Below are 14,766 nucleotides of genomic sequence, written 5' to 3'. Positions count from 1 at the left end.
TAGATCTGAGTGGCTGACGCCTGCCAAGCAGCACCAAAAGTTTGGTGATTTAGTTTGGATCGTTGAAGAAAGCAACCCTAGAGGTTACTGTCCAACTGCTCGGATCGAAGAATTCGGTTACGGTTCCGACAGCGTCAAACGCTCCACCATCGTCATCCGGATCGCTCGTCCGCCCACTCGATAAGCTTGTACGGATCCCCCCAGCATTTTCTTCCGGGCTGGAGGATGTTACTGAGTAAACTAAATGAACAATCTATTTAAAGCGCTATTTAAACAAAGCGAAAAATTGAAAGCGAGAAAGGATGATGTCATATTTCGTAACCATGTAAGCCTTACAAACAGATTGAATGCACATAAAATCTCCTCATTTGGCATAGAAAGCTCGGAAAAGGTCGTTCAGAATAATTTTCAATGAGACTACTAATATACTGAACCGATTGCGCTCTTTTTAGGCTTAATATTTTTGTGTTTCAAAAACGTAGCGGTTACCAATCTGAGCCAAAAATTGGCTCAGACAATTAACTCCTATATAAGATCATGCAAAATTTGCCTGTAAATTAACGATGCTTTTTTGCCTTGACGTTACGATATACAGTTGGTTATATACATATTGATGAATTGAATTTTCGATTGTCCGAATTTTTCAGCTTTATCTGTACTGGTTGGTAAATGACTTGGGGAGTAGTTTGATTCATTGTACTCCTGTTTCTGCTCTCGGCCGACTTGTTTCGAGAGTTGTTAATGGGACTCTGACTCCTGTTTCCGGGTTGAACTGCTGACGTTCCCTGCTGCCGAAACGTTGTCCTTGTCAACGGTGATGGTTTTTCCGTTACTCTAATTAGTTTACGGATTTCTGGTTTCCTGAGAAAGCTCGGTTCTGCCAGTTGCTCTGTGAAAAGTCCTTCACCCGGTTGGACTAGCGGTGTAGTTTTCGGGTAGGTGCTGAAACGTTTGTCAACTCTGTTCTGTGTGACATTCGTTGGAGGGTCAATAACAACGTTTGGAGATAGTGGCCGTCTAGGAACAGACTGTTGAGCCACTGATTCTGCCCACCCTGCTGTTCTTTCTTGATTGCGTCTTGATCCAACACTTTCTCTCTCATCTGCCACTGATCCAGATGCCCTTGAGCTTGCTTTGGTCAGCTCAAGTTTCAGACGTCTTTGTTCCTCATCTTCCTCTGCTTTCATTTTTTTGTTTTCGAGGACTCGCTCATGCTGTTGAAGACCCAGTTTGTCTTCTCGCTGTTGTATTTTTGGAAGTAACTCTAGACGTAACTCGTTCTTGTTATTGTTGTTGTAACTCTTGTTCTCGCTGCTGCTATAGTTGCTGTAAACGCAATTCTTCTTGCTCACGCTCTTGCTCCAACTCCAATTGTCACTCTTGCAGTCGTTGCTCTGTTTTTTTCTTAGCTCTCAGGTTTTTGAGCTCCATTTCTTCGGTCTTTCGCCTTCTCAATAATCGCGAATTAGCGATACTTGGTTGTTTTCTGCTTACTTGGGTAGCAGAATGCCTGGAAGAGACCTCGACGTTCTCGTCAGCGTTTTCTATCGCTCCATATCCTGTATCATTTACAGTCTCGTTTGGGTCTTTATCAGCAGCCGATGTGGATGAAACTAAAGATGTTTGGTTTCCACTCTCTGCCGTTTGGTGATGTTGCTTTAGTAGGTCTTTAAAATATTTTTATTGTTGCTTAAAGTTGTCAACCAATCCGTTGCAAACTTTGACTTCACTATTTGTATAATTGTTGTGTGACATGACTCTAGTTTCGTTTGTAGCTGTTTCAGTTAACTGCGCAAAGCTTGCTTGCGGGAGTCGTCTAAATTTTGCGATCCCAAAACCTCTCGCAGTTTTGCTGCTTCTCTCTAAAACGATTCACCTTTTTTCAACATTGTGTAGAGCCTCAAGGTGTCTTTCCAATAAAGAAAGACTTCTGTGCGCAAACCCTCAATGTTTCGGAGAAAGGGCGCTTTTTCAACTACCCATCGCAGAGCATTACTCTTTTCTTCTAAGGTACGCTTGGTGTCACTGTCGAAAATTTCGAAACACTTTGGTTTTAATAGTAACCTCTGCTGTTTTCTGTTTTCCTCGAGTTCATCGTAAGCTTCGAAGAAACATTGATATGTTCTTTCTGCAGATATTGTTTTCTTCTGAGCCAATTGATTTTTCACATCAGCAAGGTGTCCGTCAAATGTTTTGAGCAATTCGGCGTGTTCTTTTTCTAGTCTCTTGAGTTGGCCTGACATCTTGTAGTCAGCCGTTTTCGAATGTCTATCGGGGCTCCTTCCAGCCATCGTAAAGATTTCCTTCTGGTCCAACAAATTGAATTGAAGAATCGTTGCTGTTCGTGTTGTTGGTGATGTCCGGGTCGGCGGACCAAATGTTGAGGCTGCTCAAGAATCTCAGCGGAACCGATATAACACAGACCGGTTCTCGAGTTTTACGGCAGCCTGGCCCTTCACAGGGTTCGATTGATTAAAGATCTCGTCAAAATAATTAGTCGCTCGGACCTTTTAAAGGCCTCTAACTTTAATTTTGTTGATTGAAGTTAAGAAAATCCCTAGTGACATTCTATGTTCAATCTCGTGCTGAAGTTTATGAGGACTCAGCCAGTTTTAGTTGCTAACTTCTCGTCAAGTAAGCTCAACGCTCAACTAACTTAACTCGCAAGATCTTAAGATCTAGCAAAACTTAGCAAAAAGACTAAATTTTAGTCAGTCTGAGAGCCAACTGCTCTGTATTGCAGTTACTAATGGTTCTAAATACAATTCAGTTTCACTATTCAAACAATTGGGTTAAAGTAAATAATCAAATATTTATCATTTATAACATCATCACCACTGGTTTCTGGTTGGTTAATCAAGAAAATGATTTAGGTCAATATTTACATAAAAAATGTCAAATTACTGCAATATTTACTTTTATTGACATAATCACGGATGGTTATTACGTGGCTCTAAGTGCCTCGAATGTACGGTATTTGACTTTTATTGGTCATCTAAATTATCAAAAAAGAAACAACTTAAGAAATTTAACAATATATGACAAAATATACAAAAATGCCAATTTTGCACCATATAAATGTTAATAGCCACACCTGTGGGTCTGATGCAATAGCGTTCGTTGCGTCTATGAGTAGCTTAGAGGTATCCCTAACCTTGTGCCATAACCTCGGGTTGCTCGGGTTTTGCCTTCTAAAAATAAGGGGGGTTGTACTGATTTTCGGTCCCAACTTGTAAAAATTTTCAGTTCTGACCATTTTTGACTTTTGACAAATTTCAAGTTTTTTCAGTCTCAAACGTTATTTTGATAGTCAGTCTCAAACAAAAATTGATGGTATATAATGATAGTATTAGTTGGCGCAAGGGTTAACGCTCAAGGTGAATATAACATGTTTGAGAGAGGGAAGATGGGGGATCAATCTTCAGTAATTCCTTCCACTTTTTTTAAAGTACACTCTTTTAATTACACTCTTCCACCCTGAATTAAGCGGAGCAATAGGGGTGTAATAATTTGATAAAATTGATAAAAGCGTCTATGCCAGGCATAGAATTGTCAACGGCTTTCAGCTTTTCACGCGAATTATAGACTTGAATGATTTGCAAAAGTCAATTTGCAAAATATTCGAGAAATTTGACGAGGTGAGTATTTTTTCATACAAAAGCTTATTCAACAGTATAAAATTACCCCCTACACTTGCATCATTTTACCCTCCAAAAATACCTCTTTTCACCCCCCCCCCCCCACCCCAAAAAAAAGCCAGCACTGCACTGTTGACGTTCGCTAATGCTCAAGCCATCAAGCCATTCGAAAAGAGACAAGTTGGCGGTTAATTCAAAAGTGTGATAGTTGGCGCAAGGTGACTCCATATACTCATCTATATGAACTATTTTTTTCTATTTCACCAAGATTGGTGACTCCTGAGTTTTTGGGCTCTGCGTGGTCTATCACATTCAAAGGCACTAGTCATAATTGATTTGCAATACTTTTATATGCAGTGCTATTGTAAAATATCTTTGTTTTTTTATATCGATAAAATTACTGCCGAGGGCCAACATGAACTGTTAATGTTTGAGTTTTGTATAATTCCAAAATCGACAATCCTCACATGACGTTTATTATGTGCTAACACTGTCAAGGACCGGTAAAAAATAATGTTTTTCAGGAGCACCACCATCCCCAATGATTGGCAAAAAAATCAACCATGTGCGGAATTCTACTTCCAATTGCCGCTGTGGTCCAATTGCCAACCAGATCGCTTTGTCAAATCCAATGTATTTGAGCAGTTTTAGCCTGTATTGGAAACTTCCTGAAACCTCTGAGAGTCCTGTAAACTGTTGACGGCGTATCATCAAGTGAGGTCACAACTTTTGGTCGGTTGACTTCAATGACAATGGCATTTGGTAAAAACAAAGGACAAAATGAGCAACCGTGCGAATCATATAATTCTTCGACAATCACAGGAAATCGATCCACAGGAAACAAGGACTAAAAAATTGAAAAATAGAACTACGGACCCAAAAAACTACGGTCTTTAGAACTTAAGCTTTTGAAAATTCCAACATAGTTCTGAATACCTAGTCCATAGTCCAAGAGTTGCCCTGTAATTGACTTCTGTCGAGTAATGTTGTACAGCTTCAAAAATGTGTTGTCGATTGGCGTACCGTGAATCTGACAGGTATACCTGTCGAGCTAAAATCTTCTAAAAACTTTTGAGTCGAGCTTAAGTCTTTCGTAAACTTTTGGGTCGAGCTAAAGTCTTTTGTTAAAAATCTCTGTCGAGCTAAAGTCCAGCGTGTCTTAAAGTCGAGGTAAAGTCTTTTCATAGCTCAAATGAGTCGAGTACGGTCTTTTCATAGTACTTTTTGGTCGAACATTGTCTTTTCATAAGTCTGTACCTGAGCCTGGGTATTGATATGCATTTGGAGCAAAGACCAGGTCATAAGCAATTGTGATCTGTTTTCATTACTCTCCCTGACCTAACGCCAAATCAATTTCAGTACTGCGCAAGTCTAAATCCAAGTCTTATTTCACTACTGATTCAGGAAAACGATCATATGTCACTTTCTACACTTGGCAGTCTAAATCCAAGTCTGGGCTGAGACTTGGCAATTCTAATCGAAGTCTGATTTAAGACTTGGCAAGTCCGATCCAAGTCTGATTTAAGACTTGGCAAGTCCGATCCAAGTCTGATTTAAGACTTGGCAAGTCAAATCCAAGTCTGATTTAAGACTTGGGAAGTCAAATCCAAGTCTGATTTGAGAGTTGGCTATTCTAAATCCAAGTCTGGTTCAAGACATGGCAAGTTTAATTGCAGGTCTTGGCAAGTCAAAAATAGCCAAAAAAACGTCAAAAATAGCCAAAAAAACATCAAAAATAGCTGAAAAGGACGTCAAAAACAGCCGAAAAAGCGTCAAAAATTGGTCCGAAAAACCTCAAAACGAGCCTAGTAAAACGTCAAAGTTGTTCCGAACAAAGCCAAAAATAGACAAAAAAAACGTCAAATATAGCCGAAAATTTGTCTAAAACTGAGGATAATCTTTGGGTTTTTGAAACAAAAAAGTAAGATCTTGTTGTTTGGAAAACAAATGGCTTGCATTTTAAACTACCTGTTTTTGAGCTTCTGAAACTATTATCTTAAGTTGTCAGAAAAAACGTTTGAGCGGAAAAACAAACGGGCTCCTAACAAAGAGAGAAATAGCGCCGTCACTTCAAAACTTTCGCACGAAATTGGACATTAACATATATTAGAAAATAGGGGACTATAAGACAAATCATCCGAACATTAACACATCATTTTTGATGATTCGGTTTATTCTAAATTTAGAAAACTTTTTTGCGGGTCTTCTTTACCAACAAAAAATGCTTTTTTTTCTTTGTTCTTGGCTTTCCATTTGCCATTTACAAAAAGTGCATATTTTTTTGCTTTTTGCGCTTTTTTGCTTCTTAATCGTCTAATTAAAAAATTTTAGATTTCTAGTTGAAGCATTTCTCTCTGTCTTCGTATAACTTTGGCTTTTCAATTTTATGTTAAATTTTCCATCAAACATTGCTTCAAAAACAAACTTATAGAGGTACAGTAATTGAACTTGAGCAGCTCTTAAACCGTGCTCAAACTGGAAATATTCTTTCTAGCATCCATTTGGTACGGTGCTAAAACGATTTAAAAGTTATAAACTTTTGTTGTTTTATAATCGCACGGATTAAAAATGTCTGTCAGCAAAAGATTCAGAGATCCACAATCGGAATAATGCGTCTCCCCAAGTCAAAGTTACCCACTGATTATCCCCAAAATGATGTAATATTAGGAGGTAGTTGTCTATGGGGGGTATATCGATGCAAAATTAGGGATAATGGGATATAATGACGCTCCTTGCAGCAATACCGACTATTTCGACAAAACCGACGAAAACCGACAGAAACCGACGCTTCGTACGTCGTTTTCGTCGGTATTTCTTAACGCGGGTCGGGCAATATTTCAATTTTGCATTCGGTTGATACGTTGAAACGTTTTGTTGACTATTGCTATAGAAACTCATCTTACCAAATTATTCGTGAAAATCAATAAACAATTTTTTGCTAAGTTTCTCCCATGGACTGCTGATTGCGGCAGGTGATAGTCTGTAAAAATCAAATTTTAGGTCTGATCAAATTATTTAGGAAATAATTTGATTTCCCTTCAAACTTCGAGGACGATAATGCGGTGCCTTAGATGGAAATTTCAGTCAAAGTTTTATTCTTTTTATACTCAAATATGAAAACATTTGATCTATATTTCTGTCTGCTGCCAAATACTTTTTGTAAAAACCCCTTCCGCCCTAAATACATTTAAGATTATTTGGGAGCTTATTTTGTGTTTTCGAGGAATTGGAGCAAAAATCAATTTTAACTCGAACCGAATTCGCTTTGAAGTGAATTGGCTTGAAATAATACTAAATTTCACAAAGTGGCACCAAAAATATGCACAATTTTTAGAAAATTATTAAAACGTCTTTTTAATCGCATTATAATCCTCATTTTAGTAGTCAATGTTGACAAAAGTGTCTTAGTCATATGAGTTATTAGTGTCTTAGTACTTATGTGGAAAAAACTTCCATTGTTGGTGATTAAGTATTTGCACTAGAATGCAAAATCTAGTATTTCATGCTCTCCTCATAAAAAATATTTTCAATAAAAGTTTGGTGGGCTTATCTTAATTGTACGAATTGGCTTAACTTCAAATATGATTTTGTTGAATGCCATTACCGCCGAACGTAACTACTAATCCCAATTCTTCGGAAGCAATTTCCATTTAAGGCTGCTTAATTGCCATGTGCATATTACTTGCACGTAATTTAGGCGCCTTTTACATGGGTGTCAAAAAAGAGATGAACTGCCGGTTCGTCGTTACTATTTTTTATTACCTGTAGGCACCCGTAATATCTTTTTTAACTCTATGCTTAATCTGATAAATGCTAATACAAAAACATGTACAATAACGATTGCAGAGTCAAACGAGAAGTTGTTTTCCCTTCATTTTTAAAAAAAAATTTCACTGTTAGGAGGACAAGACAGTTCCTATTTTTTAACTCATTTCTGAAACGATCTTCAGTCTTGTCAACAAAAATTGCTTAACTTTGCATCGACTTAAATTGACTGTTAATGTGTAATTTTTTATTTCATACAGGAAATACCCAATATACAGGAAATACTCAGTGAAAACCCAATATTGCTCATATGATCGCCAAGAGACAGCTTTTGAATGTAAAAATTTACTCACCGGTTACCTTCAGACTGAAATTTTAATTTGGTGCAAAACAATCTATTATTCATTTGTTGGTAAATAAATTACAAGACTCTCCCAAGTTTTCGATTTTAAATGATTAAATCTGGTTTTCAGATGTGCTGGTGCTCCATCAAATTGATCAAAAGTCTTCACCATGAGCCATGTCTTTTTTAATCTCGTTTTAAGATTTTAATTCTATAAAGAAGTTTCAGCAAGTTTTTTTCCAAAGATCTTGGGTTCCTTTTTATCAAGTCTTTTTCTATTCCCGTTTCTAATCTCTAATGAACTTCAGTAAAAAAAAAGTTTAAGAAATTTTGTAGCAAAAGTTTTGCCACTTTATTATTTATTGTAAAATGATCTGCATCCGTTTCCTTGAATCGAAAAAGTGATTCGAAATAAAAAACCTTGATTCGAAAAAGTGTTTTTGCTTTTAAAGATTCTCAATTAAAATGCCATTTTACAATTCACAAACAGGTCGGATACGCTGTCATATACAAAGTTGGATTTTAGGACGATAGTCAGAAATTTTTATAAAGAAAACTTTATTAATGATTAGTTTTCACACAGTCAATGAAGTTCTACCCGAGCTCAAATTCATTATGTTTTTCTCGTCATCATGCATTTTTTAAACGGGTTTCAATGTTTTTACAGCATGATCTGGTTTTACAGTCAAGTTTTTACAGTCAAGAAAACTCAATCAAAGTGTATTCTGATTAAGATAGCAATGTTTTTTGAAAGATTTATACCGAAGTTCTGATCTTATAAGATTTGAGCTTTTGGCGAGAACAATTCTGGTACCTTGCTATTATTAGCGAACCTTTTTGAGGTCCAGGCCCAAATTTTCGTCTGATTGGACTTTCCAGACCGAAATTATCTCTTATCAGACTTTCCAGACGGAAATTACCCTGATCAGATTTTCCAGATCCAATTTACCTCTGATCAGACTTTCAAGACACAAAAGGTCTCTGATCAGACTTTTCAGATAGAAAGCGTTCTGATCAGATCATCTTCAGACCATAGTCCAGACTCAAATTCAGACCACTGCCCAGACTTTAATCATACTATGATCAGACTCAAGTGCGCTCGAAGTAGTCTGATCAGAGAAAGACTTCATTTATGAACAAATCTTTTATTATTGCTATAATATATTAATTTCATAAAAACTGATATTTGCAATATTTAAATCATCTAAGGAGAAATCAATTATAAAAGTGATGCTAAAGAAAATGAAACCCAATTGTTGAGAACAAATTTTTTCATACAGAAAGCGTTCTGATCACATCATCTTCAGACCATGGTCCAGACTCAAATTCAGACCACTGCCCAAACTTTAGTCATACTATGATCAGACTCAAGTGCGCTCGAAGTAGTCTGATCAGAGAAAGACTTCACTTATGAACAAATCTTTTAATATTGCTATAATATATTCATTTCATAAAAACTGATGTTTGCAGTATTTAATTCATCTAAGGAGAAATCAATTATAAAAGTCATGCTAAAGAAAACGAAACCCGATTGTTGAGAACAATTTTTTTAGTGTACCGTTTAGTGTGTTTTTCTGACTCAGTGGATGAGTTTAGACAGCTTTCTGTAAGAAACATCGCGGTCTCCAGTTGATCAAAATTTCCTCTAAAGGGGACCGGCCTTTGGTATCAGCTGGAATCCTTTCTTCTGATAAGAGCTCTCAGACTTTAGATGAGTCTCTGATCAGAACGCTGATTTTTTGTTCAGTTTTTCAGTTGGTTACATCTCTTAGTAAAAAACTGAAAAAAAATTGGCGCTCGAAATGGTCCTTGATCAGACCCAATTGCGCTCGAGCCGTTTATGATCAGACTAAAGTTATTCATCTTTTTTATTATCTTATTCCTTAAATTTTACACTTATTATTCATCAAATTGTTCCACATATTAATTGCCTTGTTTTTCTTTGTTTTGAATATTTTGTTCAAATTTAGTTCAAAAAAAAATATGTAAATGCTCTGACCAGGTTCGGATACGTTAAAGTAGTGAAAAAAATTGACAACCCTTTAGAATTAAAATGATGGTCAAAAACTTCAACGTGAGTTGAATGCAAAATATAAATATGAATTAGTCTGTTTGTTTGATTTAGATGTTAAATAAGGTTTGAGGTTTGATTAAGTATTATCCACCTGCATTTGAATGAATAAATAAAAATTAGACGCTAAAGCTCTAAATTGGCAATACTTGAACCAACTTTTCAATTTTGTTGTATAAATAACTAATCTTTTGTTTTCTCAAATTACTTTTTTTAATTTGTTTTGTTTTGCTCAAATTAAAGGCTGTTTTTACTGTCTGTAGTCAGTCCAGATCGAGTATATGAGGTACTGGTTTGCCGCCAGGGTTCCAGTCACATACAGAGCAAAAGCTGCCTGCATAAAACCAGTAAAATATTTTTTGCATATTCTTCTGGCCGTTGTTAATTCATCACTGCCATTCACCCCTTTGTTATTGTTTGTTTGTAGACCCGCTGCCATTTCTCTCCTGTTCACCAAATCAATTCATCTTTCTGAAAAAAACGGAAATAGATAAAGTCAAATGATCACCAGTTTGGTCAAATATAAAAATTTGGACTTATGATCTATTTTTTTTTTAAAATAATGCGTTTTTTGTTTGCTTAATGCAGAATGACGATATCGAGGGACTTTTAGAAGTTTATTTTTCATTTTGCTAGTGCTTTTCTTTCTATGTGATTAGCAAATTGTTATGTACTATTGCTGAAAATAGTGAAAAACTGCAGTATATATATATATATATATATATATATATATATATATTTACACACACATATATATATATATATATATATATATATATACATATATATATATATATATATATATATATATATATATATATATATATATATATGAGCACAAAAACACGTGATCCATCGAAACGTCAACGCTATCTTTAGAAAAATTTATTGCTGCTTAGTGGAAAAAGCCCAATCTCGCGCTTAAGAGGATGGAATGAGTAGGTGACATAATTCAAAGCGTACTTCATCCAACCTGCTTCTGGATCATTTTTACTGTTTTTTACAAGATATTTTTATTGACACCCTAGGAAATTAAAATGTTTAATCTAGGCTTTCTTAGGTTTTATAATAACCGAGTCAATGTTTGGCGTTGAATTTTCGTAAGAAATGAGGTGAAATGCAGTGAAAATAAATATTTTTCACCTTGTATTTCTTACATCTTTCTGCGGTGAAAGTGCCGAATCGCGGCGAATTATTTGTTTTCACCGCATTCAACGGACTTCGTACAAGAAAGAACCTTCCGTACCCGGGGTTGAACCTCTCACCTCCTGTGTGTCTACCTTCAACTTCTTATTCCACTGCGACATCTGTCACTTATTTTTTGATACTTATTCAGATATTAAATCAGATGCAATAAACGTTGAAAAACAAATACGGTGAATTTTTGCAAGAAATGCTGTAAATTTCGCTGTGAAATTTTGCAAAAAATGCGTTGAAATTCTGTGAAAGATATTTTTTCCCATTCACCACAATCACCGCATTTCGTACAAAAATTGACCGCATTTCGTACAAAAATTACCCATAAACCTCCACCCCGTAGTAACAAAGATGAGATCTTAGCGTTTATCCTATACACGGACCACATACTTATAAGTTTTTGGGTTCAATTGCTGCATCACATATGAAATCTTTGAATCTTATGCTCATATCTCAGCAGTAGCCATATTTGAAAAATGGGATTTCAAAATAGGATAAGGTATATTTTCTTTGGTTTCATAGTAGGATGGGGCACAGAAGTCCATTATGAAGTTAAAAATGATCCTTGCGTTTTCTTCTGTAGTTATAGTTGTTTTTCTTCGAAGTTCCGTTTTCTGATCATAAAGACGTCTCGGATTAAAATTGAGAATTGAAAATAAGACTAGAACAGAGTGGGTTTCGAAACGACGGGCGCTTCTGTGGCAACCGTCTAGTCATCTAGTCTTGTTAAAAACCAATTGTGTATGAATTTTGAAATCAGACCTAGGAGAATAGACTGATAATATTAGTAAAAAATAGGTAGAAAAATGTAATGCAAAAGTTGTTTCTTATTTCAAAAAGCAAAAAAAAACAAAGCTAAGAAGCTGTTCAATGAAAGTGATACAGTGGCCTAAAGCAAAAAAGCCACTGAAACAAACCGGGAGTATAATTTAACCACATGTTTGTTTTCTAGTGTGATTTGACACACACCCAATGTTTTCAATGCGTGCCGAGTGAAAATAAAAAAATTGATAAAAATAAAAATAAACATAAAACAATGTTTTAAAAAAACATAAAGAAAAATAAATCAAAAAAGTAATGTTTTCAGAGAGTGCACAGATGATGAAACTCATTGCTTAAGAGGTTTCTCATAGATGGTGTCTGCCGCCTCCAAATGACAGGGGCTCAGTCACAATGGCCCTCCCGTTCTTCGAATCAATTTTCGATAACATCTCGACAAAAAGGAAATGGATAAAGTCAAATGATCACCAGTTTGGTTAGATATAAAAATTTGGTCTTTCGATTTTTTTTTCAGAATATGCGTTTTTTGTCTGCATAATCCAGAGTGAAGATTTTGAGGGTCTCTTATGAAATTATTTTTGATTTAGCTCGTTTTCTTTTAATCCAGTCTGATTAACAAATTAATGTGTACTGTTGCTAGAAATAGTGAAAAACTGCAGTGCATATTTATGAGGATATAAAAACGTAATCAACCGAAACATCGACGTCATTCTTAGAAAAATTTTTTGCTGCTAGTGGCAAAAACCAAACCTTGCGACCAAGAGAATGAAATGATTAGGTGTCATAATTAAACGTGTACTTCATCCAATCTGCTTGTAGATTATAATTACTGATTTCTACATGAAATTTTAGTGACACCCTAGCAACTTAAAAAATTCATAACAGGCTCATTTATGATTTTTTAGACTTTGACTTTATAATAGTATCAAAATGAGATCTTAGCTTTGATCCTTAATGCTGACTTGATAATTATGAAATCTTGTGTTCCATTGTTGCATCATATATGAAACTTTGACTCATAATTTGGCCATAATTAAAAAGTGGAATTTCAAAAAAGTATCTAGCATAAATTTTTCGATTTCAAAGTAAGATGGTACCGAGAAATCTTTTATTAACTTAGATATGATCCTCGAGTTGACTTCCAAAGTTATTGTCATTTCATTTCAAATCTCTGGTTTTTGATTGTAAAGTCGTCCTGAATTAGGATTGAGAAAAAGATCAAGATTATAACAGAGTGGTTTTCGAACCAAGGGGCGATTTTCTGCTAATTGTCTTGTCGTCTAGTCTTGCAATAAACAGGTTGTGTTTCAATGCTAAATTCAGACTCAGAAGAAAAAACAGATTGGAGTAAAATAACAGACTAGTGAAAAATTAATTCTAAAGTTCTTTTCTGAATGCGAAAAGCAAGAAAACAGTGGAAAAACAGCTAAGAGGTTGTTCAGTAAAAGCACTGGCTTTAACCATAAAACCACTGAAGAAAACCATGAGCATCAAATAACCTTATGTTCTTTCCTAGTTTGAGTTGACAATCACTGAATGTTTTAAATGTGTGCCAAGGGAAAAAAACTTAATAAGTAATGTTTCCAAGGACTCCCTGATGTTGATATTCATTACTTAAGAGGCATTTAGTATCAGAAAACTGTCTTCTCCAAGCGACAGTGGCTCGATTTTTTAGCTAATTCATTAGGAGATGGCGTGAAGGTCAAGTTTCGTTTTATTTGGGTAAGTATCATGTACTTTTAAATTATTAAAAAATAGAAAAGATAATTTTGTCAGAAAATTAAAAGCTTGATGTACTTTGTTGGGGTTCACAACCTCAGGCTTGAGTTTGTGGATATTGCTTGGGAAAAGTGCACTGCGATAAACATTCTTCTGTGTTCTAAATTATTTTATTTCGTCTTTACGATCTTCTATTTTTTAAATTTTCTCAAAATCGAAATGAGAGAAAACAATAATGATCCGAATGGGTTTCCAATGGACGCACGCTTTTCTGTTGTGTGATAGCGGACCGCCTTAAGTTTTGTGTGAGATTCCTCATGAATTCAACGCGTGATTTAGATATATTGTAACTTCAGTTAAAAGTACTTAAAGGATAGACTTTGTTATCCAGCCATAATATAAATTTCAGTTCGAAAGGAAAAAAATTAGAGGTAACAAATAGGAACAATTTTGAGAAGTGGTTATTTAAAGGTGGGGTTCTAAGGACCTATTTTCAACTTAATAGATCAATATCATACGAATTTGAGCCATAATCACGTCCTCAGGACCTATATTTAGAGAAAAAATTGTGAATATTGAGAAAAAATTGAGAAAAATAAGAGAATGCACAGAGAGATTTAACTCTGGAAGTCTTTTTCTTGAATCTGCCAGAATTTTTTTCTCATTAGATTTCTTGTGAAGTGCCAAAAAATAAAAAGAAAAGCAAAGGCGGCTTTTGGAATGGGCGAAGATGCTAGTCCGAATTGCGTAAGAGGCGTATCGTAGACGATGTCGATTACCTGTGTATCATTGTTTCAATTAGACATATCACCGCCGAATTATCTAAGCGATCGGCTTACTGAGCATTATCAGACAGCATAAAATTGTACGGTACTCTGATATCAGAGTGGCCCCGAATAAACTGGTGAGCGTATGGGCACCTATTTCGGATTTGTTTGAAGAGCATAAAGTGCGGATTTGATTAAAAAGGAGAAAACGCAAAAAGATTGAGCTGTGATTTTAACTGTGGTTGGCTTGATTTGCAAACTTTGTGAACACAACTCTGCACTGTTTCGGTTGCCACTGCACTGTTTTTAGCTCGAGTTTGACTTGCAACGCATCGATTATCCGATCACATTATAGAGTGACTTATTATCGATGATGCTATTTGATAGACAAAGAACAAAAAGGCAATAAGAAAAAAAAATGGAAAACAAAAGTGCCCTCAAATTTTAAGTCTTCAAAGAAACTAAAGGAAACTATTCAAAAAACAA

General features: G+C 35.5%; 1 protein-coding gene across 1 annotated transcript in view; it reads right to left on the bottom strand.

Moving 5' to 3' along the window:
* LOC142351655 (uncharacterized) overlaps positions 1-14,766 on the bottom strand; it is a 117,121-nt gene that overhangs the window by 96,282 nt on the left and 6,073 nt on the right. Inside the window, exons 2-3 of the mRNA XM_075403796.1 lie at positions 10,072-10,263; positions 7,757-7,770 (exon numbers count right to left, since the gene is read on the bottom strand). Coding sequence (XP_075259911.1) covers positions 7,757-7,770; positions 10,072-10,263 — 206 coding nt within the window. The remainder of the gene's footprint in view (positions 1-7,756; positions 7,771-10,071; positions 10,264-14,766) is intronic.

Source organism: Convolutriloba macropyga, chromosome 13 (genome assembly GCF_964194025.1).
Source record: "Convolutriloba macropyga chromosome 13, txConMacr16.3, whole genome shotgun sequence".
Lineage (NCBI taxonomy): Eukaryota > Metazoa > Xenacoelomorpha > Acoela > Convolutidae > Convolutriloba > Convolutriloba macropyga.
The sequence above is the reverse complement of the archived record's forward strand: the minus strand, read 5'-3'. Positions and strand labels throughout refer to the sequence as shown.